General features: G+C 44.2%; 1 protein-coding gene across 4 annotated transcripts; it reads left to right on the top strand.

Annotated features, from left to right (window-relative positions):
- Positions 1-2,037: 2,037 nt before the first annotated feature.
- LOC118942864 lies at positions 2,038-4,827 on the top strand. Of its 4 annotated transcripts, none has more exons than XM_036956780.1 (3): positions 2,038-2,464; positions 2,497-3,858; positions 3,891-4,068. In XM_036956780.1, the coding sequence occupies exons 1-3, from the start codon at positions 2,458-2,460 to the stop codon at positions 4,043-4,045; spliced, it is 1,524 nt and encodes a 507-aa protein (XP_036812675.1). In that variant the 5' UTR covers positions 2,038-2,457; the 3' UTR covers positions 4,046-4,068. The 4 variants fall into 4 exon arrangements, with proteins under 4 accessions (XP_036812675.1, XP_036812676.1, XP_036812677.1 ...); XM_036956783.1 differs by lacking the exon at positions 3,891-4,068 and adding an exon at positions 4,407-4,820 and having other exon boundaries at positions 2,044-2,464; positions 2,497-3,241; XM_036956781.1 differs by having other exon boundaries at positions 2,038-3,826; positions 3,891-4,827.
- The last annotated feature ends 5,795 nt before the right edge of the window (positions 4,828-10,622 follow it).

Below are 10,622 nucleotides of genomic sequence, written 5' to 3'. Positions count from 1 at the left end.
CTGTCATTGAAACCTCTTTACTGAAACAACAAGAGGGATGTTTTCTAGAAGATGGGGAGGTTTTAACTGTCATTTAAATATCTTTACTGAAACAACAAGATGGGGAGGTTTTAACTGTCATTTAAACCTCTTTACTGAAACAAGAGGGATGTCTTCTAGAAGATGGGGAGGTTTTTAACTGTCATTTAAACCTTTTTACTGAAACAACACGATGGGGAGGTTTTAACTGTCATTTAAACCTCTTTACTGAAACAAGAGGGATGTCTTCTTGAAGATGGGGAGGTTTTAAACTGTCATTTAAACCTCTGTACTGAAACAACAAGAGGGATGTTTTCTAGAAGTTGGGGAGGTTTTAACTGTTATTTAAATCTCTTTACTGAAACAACAAGAGGGATGTTTTCTAGAAGTTGGGGAGGTTTTAACTGTTATTTAAATCTCTTTACTGAAACAACACGATGGGGAGGTTTTAACTGTCATTTAAACCTCTTTACTGAAACAAGAGGGATGTCTTCTAGAAGATGGGGAGGTTTTAAACTGTCATTTAAACCTCTTTACTGAAACAACAAGAGGGATGTCTTCTTGAAGATGGGGAGGTTTTAAACTGTCATTTAAACCTCTTTACTGAAACAACAAGAGGGATGTTTTCTAGAAGATGGGGAGGTTTTTAACTGTCATTGAAACCTCTTTACTGAAACAACAAGATGGGGAGGTTTTAAACTGTCATTTAAACCTCTTTACTGAAACTAGAGGGATGTCTTCTTGAAGATGGGGAGGTTTTAAACTGTCATTTAAACCTCTTTACTGAAACAACAAGATGGGGAGGTTTTAACTGTCATTTAAACCTCTTTACTGAAACTAGAGGGATGTCTTCTAGAAGATGGGGAGGTTTTAAACTGTCATTTAAACCTCTGTACTGAAACAACAAGATGGGGAGGTTTTAAACTGTCATTTAAACCTCTTTACTGAAACAACAAGATGGGGAGGTTTTAACTGTCATTTAAACCTCTTTACTGAAACTAGAGGGATGTCTTCTAGAAGATGGGGAGGTTTTAAACTGTCATTTAAACCTCTTTACTGAAACAACAAGAGGGATGTTTTCTAGAAGATGGGGAGGTTTTAAACGGTCATTTAAACCTCTTTACTGAAACAAGAGGGATGTTTTCTAGAAGATGGGGAGGTTTTTAACTGTCATTTAAACCTCTTTACTGAAACAACAAGATGGGGAGGTTTTAAACTGTCATTTAAACCTCTTTACTGAAACAACAAGATGGGGAGGTTTTAAACTGTCATTTGTTTACCAGGGTATATAATTGCATTAGTTGCAATCGAGTGTTGAGACCTGAACGGTGCATGTTGTAAATGTGCATATCAGATTAGGCACTTCCTGTGTCTCCTGGTGATGACATCAGACCTACAGACAGCACAGTTCTGATGTCACAGGGAGAGGGGTCCTCCACTAGGGTGTGAAGACCAGTTTACCTCCATCTATATGGGACCTCTGGACAGTAAGGAAATGGAATAACTGGACAAATATCAAATCAAATCCTCACTCTGGCTCAGCATTATCAAGGTACATTATTATTGAGGTACATTATCGAACAGTTGAGTGTTTACTAAAAAAGGGATCATTACATGATCTTGATTGTTGGTGCAGCAGCTACTGAGTTAAGAGTTAGGGCTACTGTACTGGCCTTCCGTCTCCAGCTCATCTGTCTCCGTCCAGCTCATCTGTCTCCGTCCAGCTCATCTGTCTCTGTCCATCTCATCTGTCTCCGTCCAGCTCATCTGTCTCCGTCCAGCTCATCTGTCTCTATCCATCTCATCTGTCTCTGTCCATCTGTCCGTCTCCAGCTCATCTGTCTCTGTCCAGCTCATCTGTCTCTGTCCATATGTCCGTCTCCAGCTCATCTGTCTCTGTCCAGCTCATCTGTCTCCGTCCAGCTCATCTGTCTCTGTCCAGCTCATCTGTCTCTGTCCATCTCATCTGTCTCTGTCCAGCTCATCTGTCTCTGTCCATCTCATCTGTCTCTGTCCATCTGTCCGTCTCCAGCTCATCTGTCTCTGTCCAGCTCATCTGTCTCTGTCCATATGTCCGTCTCCAGCTCATCTGTCTCTGTCCATCTGTCCGTCTCCAGCTCATCTGTCTCTGTCCAGCCGTCTGTCTGACCACTCCTTAGTTAGAGGAGCACCAAGTGTTTACAGAGGTGAAGGGTCAACCACCCTGAACTCATATTGACCTTACATTACATAGGTTAAATTACATGGGTTTAGAGTTCCAAAAGTTGGAAGATTCCCGGAATCAGGAGGTAATTAGAAGGAAATCTGGAAATCCTCCAAACAGGATTTCTGGAAAAGCTGTGACTTTTGTGAAAGTTATCAGAAATGTGCATCACTAGTTACATGACAGGGCTTCTATTAACGCAGTTCTCCATCTGACACACTGTATATATATTCCTGATGACAGGAACTACGCTGTTTCTCCATGTACTCATTCAGGAACTACGCTGTTTCTCCATGTACAACACACTCATTCAGGAACAACTCTGTTTCTCCATGTACTCATTCAGGAACAACTCTGTTTCTCCATGTACAACACACTCATTCAGGAACTACGCTGTTTCTCCATGTACAACACACTCATTCTGGAACAACTCTGTTTCTCCATGTACTCATTCTGGAACAACTCTGTTTCTCCATGTACTCATTCTGGAACAACGCTGTTTCTCCATGTACAACACACTCATTCTGGAACAACTCTGTTTCTCCATGTACTCATTCAGGAACTACGCTGTTTCTCCATGTACAACACACTCATTCAGGAACAACTCTGTTTCTCCATGTACTCATTCTGGAACAACTCTGTTTCTCCATGTACTCATTCTGGAACTACGCTGTTTCTCCATGTACAACACACTCATTCAGGAACAACTCTGTTTCTCCATGTACAACACACTCATTCAGGAACTACGCTGTTTCTCCATGTACAACACACTCATTCTGGAACAACTCTGTTTCTCCATGTACTCATTCTGGAACAACTCTGTTTCTCCATGTACTCATTCTGGAACAACGCTGTTTCTCCATGTACAACACACTCATTCTGGAACAACTCTGTTTCTCCATGTACTCATTCAGGAACTACGCTGTTTCTCCATGTACAACACACTCATTCAGGAACAACTCTGTTTCTCCATGTACTCATTCTGGAACAACTCTGTTTCTCCATGTACTCATTCTGGAACTACGCTGTTTCTCCATGTACAACACACTCATTCAGGAACAACTCTGTTTCTCCATGTACAACACACTCATTCTGGAACAACTCTGTTTCTCCATGTACTCATTCAGGAACTACGCTGTTTCTCCATGTACTCATTCTGGAACTACTCTGTTTCTCCATGTACAACACACTCATTCAGGAACTACGCTGTTTCTCCATGTACTCATTCAGGAACTACGCTGTTTCTCCATGTACTCATTCAGGAACTACGCTGTTTCTCCATGTACTCATTCAGGAACAACGCTGTTTCTCCATGTACTCATTCAGGAACTACGCTGTTTCTCCATGTACTCATTCTGGAACTACTCTGTTTCTCCATGTACAACACACTCATTCAGGAACTACGCTGTTTCTCCATGTACTCATTCTGGAACTACTCTGTTTCTCCATGTACAACACACTCATTCTGGAACAACTCTGTTTCTCCATGTACAACACACTCATTCTGGAACTACGCTGTTTCTCCATGTACAACACACTCATTCTGGAACAACTCTGTTTCTCCATGTACAACACACTCATTCTGGAACAACTCTGTTTCTCCATGTACTCATTCTGGAACAACTCTGTTTCTCCATGTACTCATTCTGGAACAACGCTGTTTCTCCATGTACAACACACTCATTCTGGAACAACTCTGTTTCTCCATGTACTCATTCTGGAACAACTCTGTTTCTCCATGTACTCATTCTGGAACAACTCTGTTTCTCCATGTACTCATTCTGGAACAACTCTGTTTCTCCATGTACCACCCACTCATTCTAGAACAACTCTGTTTCTCCATGTACTCATTCTGGAACAACTCTGTTTCTCCATGTACTCATTCTGGAACAACTCTGTTTCTCCATGTACTCATTCTGGAACTACTCTGTTTCTCCATGTACTCATTCTGGAACAACTCTGTTTCTCCATGTACTCATTCTGGAACAACTCTGTTTCTCCATGTACTCATTCTGGAACAACTCTGTTTCTCCATGTTCTCATTCTGGAACAACTCTGTTTCTCCATGTACTACCCACTCATTCTGGAACAACTCTGTTTCTCCATGTACTCATTCTGGAACAACTCTGTTTCTCCATGTACTCATTCTGGAACAACTCTGTTTCTCCATGTACTCATTCTGGAACAACTCTGTTTCTCCATGTACTCATTCTGGAACAACTCTGTTTCTCCATGTACTCATTCTGGAACAACTCTGTTTCTCCATGTACTCATTCTGGAACAACTCTGTTTCTCCATGTACTCATTCTGGAACAACTCTGTTTCTCGATGTACCACCCACTCATTGTGTAACTGGAGTGTGTCAGTGAGCGTAACATGAGCCAGAAGAGCCTAGTTGAGGTTATTCTATCATAGCTGCAGTAACACGTCCTTTTGGAGCAAAATGGAAGGGTTTTACTGCATGTTATCTTCCTGCTGGAGCAGAAAGGGGACATCCCAAATTACAACCTATTCCCTATATAGTGCACTACTTTAGACCAGAGCTCTATTCCCTATATAGTGCACTACTATAAACCAGGGCCCTATTCCCTATATAGTACACTACTTTAGACCAGGCCCTATTCCATATATAGTGCACTACTTTAGACCAGGGCCCTATTCCCTATATAGTGCACTACTGTTTCCCAACTCCAGTACCCCCAACAGCCCAACTACAGTACCCTCAACAGCCCAACTCCAGTACCCTCCAACAGCCCAACTTCAGTACCCCAACAGCCCAACTCCAGTACCCCAACAGCCCAACACCAGTACCCCAACAGCCCAACTCCAGTACCCCAACAGACTAACTCCAGTACCCCAACAGCCCAACTCAGTACCCCAACAGCCCAACACCAGTACCCCAACAGCCCAACTCCAGTACCCCAACAGCCCAACACCAGTACCCCAACAGCCCAACACCAGTACCCCAACAGCCCAACACCAGTACCCCAACAGCCCAACTCCAGTACCCCCTGGACAAAAACACCTGATTCAACTTGTCAAGGCAAGTTGGGTGTCAAATAGAATCAGGTGCTTCTCCGGGACCACAACAAACATATGTACTGTTGGGGATACTGGAGGACCGGAGTTGGGCTGTTGGGAGTACTGGAGGACTGGAGTTGGGCTGTTGGGGATACTGGAGGACTGGAGTTGGGCTGTTGGGAGTACTGGAGGACCGGAGTTGGGAAACACTGTTGGGAGCACTGGAGTTGGGCTGTTGGGAGTACTGGAGGCCCGGAGTTGGGAAACACTGTTGGGAGTACTGGAGGCCTGGAGTTGGGCTGTTGGGGGACTGGAGTTGGGCTGTTGGGAGTACTGGAGGCCCGAAGTTGGGAAACACTTTTGGGGACACTGGAGGACCAGAGTTGGGCTGTTGGGGGTACTGGAGTACTGGAGTTGGGAAACACTGTTGGGAGTACTGGTGGACTGGAGTTGGAAAACACTGTTGGGAGGACTGGAGGACTGGAGTTGGGCTGTTGGAGGTACTGGAGGACCGGAGTTGGGCTGTTGGGAGTACTGGAGGACCGGAGTTGGGAAACACTGCCCTAGAGAATAGGGTGCCATTTGGGATGCAGGCAGAAAGCCAGTGTGTGGAGGGTCGGGTACTGTATGACTGGCTGGAACCAGGGAGGGATGACTGGCTGTCACAGCTACTGACAGACAAAACACAGACGTTACTCGTCGGGTACTGTATATGACTGGCTGTCACAGCTACTGACAGACAAAACACAGACGTTACTCGTCGGGTACTGTATATGACTGGCTGTCACAGCTACTGACAGACAAAACACAGACGTTACTCGTCGGGTACTATATGACTGGCTGTCACAGCTACTGACAGACAAAACACAGACGTTACTCGTCGGGTACTGTATATGACTGGCTGTCACAGCTACTGACAGACAAAACACAGACGTTACTCGTCGGGTACTGTATATGACTGGCTGTCACAGCTACTGACAGACAAAACACAGACGTTACTCGTCGGGTACTGTATATGACTGGCTGTCACAGCTACTGACAGATAAAACACAGACGTTACTCGTCGGGTACTGTATATGACTGGCTGTCACAGCTACTGACAGACAAAACACAGACGTTACTCGTCGGGTACTGTATATGACTGGCTGTCACAGCTACTGACAGACAAAACACAGACGTTACTCGTTGGGTACTGTATGACTGGCTGGAACCAGGGAGAGAAACACAGACGTTACTCGTCGGGTACTGTACACGTTTCACAGTTCTCTGTTACTCAGTGTGCATCAGTCCAGTCAGGCTTGTTTCTCATTGCTGCCATTATTGTGCATTGTGTCACTTAAATTAGAGGGATGATCTGCTACTAGGATTATCATCACAGAGTTTTAATGGATGTCTCTGTGTGTGTGTGTGTGTGTGTGTGTGTGTGTGTGTGTGTGTGTGTGTGTGTGTGTGTGTGTGTGTGTGTGTGTGTGTGTGTGTGTGTGTGTGTGTGTGTGTATGTGTGTGTGTGTTGGAAAAAATAAAATGTTGCAATATCAGACAGATTGTGTGTCTTGTCAAAAGCAGTGAATACATGACTGGTGATTCTCTACAAGGTGATTCAACATGACTTGTGATTCTCTACAAGGTGATTCAACATGACTGGTGATTCTCTACAAGGTGATTCAACATGACTTGTGATTCTCTACAAGGTGATTCAACATGACTTGTGATTCTCTACAAGGTGATTCAACATGACTGGTGATTCTCTACAAGGTGATTCAACATGACTTGTGATTCTCTACAAGGTGATTCAACGTGACTTGTGATTCTCTACAAGGTGATTCAACATGACTTGTGATTCTCTACAAGGAGATTCAACATGACTTGTGATTCTCTACAAGGTGATTCAACATGACTTGTGATTCTCTACAAGGTGATTCAACATGACTGGTGATTCTCTACAAGGTGATTCAACATGACTTGTGATTCTCTACAAGGTGATTCAACATGACTGGTGATTCTCTACAAGGTGATTCAACATGACTTGTGATTCTCTACAAGGTGATTCAACATGACTGGTGATTCTCTACAAGGTGATTCAACATGACTTGTGATTCTCTACAAGGTGATTCAACATGACTTGTGATTCTCTACAAGGTGATTCAACATGACTTGTGATTCTCTATAAGGTGATTCAACATGACTGGTGATTGACTTGCCATAGACTTCTGGTCAATGCTCTCCCCAGTTTCCTAAACATTTCCCATAGTGACACATTCCCAGCCACATAACACATCAGTGGGTTGAACTGGCCAACCAGAACCCCAGTGAGAACAGACCACAACATTTCTGATGTACCCAAAAAATGACACATTAAGCCAATGTATTGGTTAGTATCCTGTACATCTCATCCTGTGCAGGCATTTCATATTGAAGTTTTCCTCCCGTCCCTCTAGTGGTTGTGTCTGGAACTGCAGGACAGTAGAACTGACTGAAGTCTCTCCTCCCGTCCCTCTAGTGGTTGTGTCTGGAACTGCAGGACAGTAGAACTGACTGAAGTCTCTCCTCGCGTCCCTCTAGTGGTTGTGTCTGGAACTGCAGGACAGTAGAACTGACTGAAGTCTCTCCTCCCGTCCCTCTAGTGGTTGTGTCTGGAACTGCAGGACAGACAAACTGACAGGACAGGAGAACTGACTGAAGTCTCTCCTCCCGTCCCTCTAGTGGTTGTGTCTGGAACTGCAGGACAGACGAACTGACAGGACAGTGGTTGTAGTGGTTGTGAGATAGCAAAAGCTCAGGTTGCCCAGCCCGGCGGAGATACAATCTTCGGCAAAATCATTCGCAAGGAGATTCCTGCAAAAATATGATTTGATTTTGTGGTTGTGTCTGGACAGACGAACTGATAGTCTCGTCATCCATCTACACACACAGCATGACATGTCTGTAGTCGCCACACTGCTGCTACTGTCCCCGTGTTGGAGTAGAATTGTTTTACTAAACAAAACACTGTTTTCCAGTCATTTTTCCCAGACGAAGTAAACATTGGACCCAAAGTCTGTAGTTTAAACTACCTGTGGAATGAGAAGTCCTCCGAAAACCTGGAGACGGGAAAACTAACCGATTGAAGAGATGTTTTACCATTATAATATCTGTGTGTAGCTAGGGAGGTCACCTACTAAACATGTCTAGAGGTCAGCTAGAGAGGTCACCTACTAAACATGTCTAGAGGTCAGCTAGGTAGGTCACCTACTAAACATGTCTAGAGGTCAGCTAGGGAGGTCACCTACTAAACATGTCTAGAGGTCAGCTAGGGAGGTCACCTACTAAACATGTCTAGAGGTCAGCTAGGGAGGTCACCTACTAAACATGTCTAGAGGTCAGCTAGGGAGGTCACCTACTAAACATGTCTAGAGGTCAGCTAGGGAGGTCACCTACTAAACATGTCTAGAGGTCAGCTAGGGAGGTCACCTACTAAACATGTCTAGAGGTCAGCTAGGTAGGTCACCTACTAAACGTGTCTAGAGGTCAGCTAGGGAGGTCTAGAGGTCAGCTAGGGAGGTCACCTACTAAACATGTCTAGAGGTCAGCTAGGTAGGTCACCTACTAAACATGTCTAGAGGTCAGCTAGGGAGGTCACCTACTAAACATGTCTAGAGGTCAGCTAGGTAGGTCACCTACTAAACGTGTCTAGAGGTCAGCTAGGGAGGTCTAGAGGTCAGCTAGGGAGGTCACCTACTAAACATGTCTAGAGGTCAGCTAGGTAGGTCACCTACTAAACATGTCTAGAGGTCAGCTAGGGAGGTCACCTACTAAACATGTCTAGAGGTCAGCTAGGGAGGTCACCTACTAAACATGTCTAGAGGTCAGCTAGGTAGGTCACCTACTAAACGTGTCTAGAGGTCAGCTAGGGAGGTCACCTACTAAATATGTCTAGAGGTCAGCTAGGTAGGTCACCTACTAAACATGTCTAGAGGTCAGCTAGGGAGGTCACCTACTAAACATGTCTAGAGTTCAGCTAGGGAGGTCACCTACTAAACATGTCTAGAGGTCAGCTAGGGAGGTCACCTACTAAACATGTCTAGAGGTCAGCTAGGTAGGTCACCTACTAAACATGTCTAGAGGTCAGCTAGGTAGGTCACCTACTAAACATGTCTAGAGGTCAGCTAGGTAGGTCACCTACTAAACATGTCTAGAGGTCAGCTAGGGAGGTCACCTACTAAACATGTCTAGAGGTCAGCTAGGTAGGTCACCTACTAAACATGTCTAGAGGTCAGCTAGGTAGGTCACCTACTAAACATGTCTAGAGGTCAGCTAGGTAGGTCACCTACTAAACATGTCTAGAGGTCAGCTAGGTAGGTCACCTACTAAACATGTCTAGAGGTCAGCTAGGTAGGTCACCTACTAAACATGTCTAGAGGTCAGCTAGGTAGGTCTAGAGGTCAGCTAGGTAGGTCACCTACTAAACATGTCTAGAGGTCAGCTAGGTAGGTCACCTACTAAACATGTCTAGAGGTCAGCTAGGTAAGTCTAGAGGTCAGCTAGGTAGGTCACCTACTAAACATGTCTAGAGGTCAGCTAGGTAGGTCACCTACTAAACATGTCTAGAGGTCAGCTAGGTAAGTCTAGAGGTCAGCTAGGTAGGTCACCTACTAAACATGTCTAGAGGTCAGCTAGGTAAGTCTAGAGGTCAGCTAGGTAGGTCACCTACATGCTTGGCCAGGTCTTCCTCTAATACACTAAACTCAGCTCTGATAATGAATTATTTTAGAGATGATTTTAGACTCGCTATAATTTCCCTGCTACTGTAGTAATGCATACAGACATACAGATAAACCTATTGACTGTTATGTTAGTTTACAACCTGTTAACTCTTAACTCATGTGTAGACATGATTAACCTGTTAACTCACCTGTGTAGACATGATTAACCTGTTAACTCACCTGTGTAGACATGATTAAACTGTTAACTCACCTGTGTAGACATGATTAACCTGTTAACTCGCCTGTGTAGACATAATTAACCTGTGAACTCACCTGTGTAGACATGATTAACCTGTTAACTCACCTGTGTAGACATAATTAACCTGTGAACTCACCTGTGTAGATATGATTAACCTGTTAACTCACCTGTGTAGACATAATTAACCTGTGAACTCACCTGTGTAGACATGATTAACCTGTTAACTCACCTGTGTAGACATAATTAACCTGTGAACTCACCTGTGTAGACATAATTAACCTGTTAACTCACCTGTGTAGACATAATTAACCTGTGAACTCACCTGTGTAGACATGATTAACCTGTTAACTCACCTGTGTAGACATAATTAACCTGTGAACTCACCTGTGTAGACATAATTAACCTGTTAACTCACCTGTGTAGACATAATTAACCTGTT

Source organism: Oncorhynchus mykiss, chromosome 21, assembly GCF_013265735.2.
Source record: "Oncorhynchus mykiss isolate Arlee chromosome 21, USDA_OmykA_1.1, whole genome shotgun sequence".
Classification (NCBI taxonomy): domain Eukaryota; kingdom Metazoa; phylum Chordata; class Actinopteri; order Salmoniformes; family Salmonidae; genus Oncorhynchus; species Oncorhynchus mykiss.
The sequence above is the reverse complement of the archived record's forward strand: the minus strand, read 5'-3'. Positions and strand labels throughout refer to the sequence as shown.

Bases quoted from the DNA above. Each gene is read 5' to 3' on its own strand.
- LOC118942864 (XM_036956781.1), top strand. From the start codon at position 2,458: ATGACAGGAACTACGCTGTTTCTCCATGTACTCATTCAGGAACTACGC. The intron at 3,827-3,890 runs GTACTCATTCTG...CTGTTTCTCCAT, and splicing joins GAACAACTCTGTTTCTCCAT to GTACAACACACTCATTCTGG.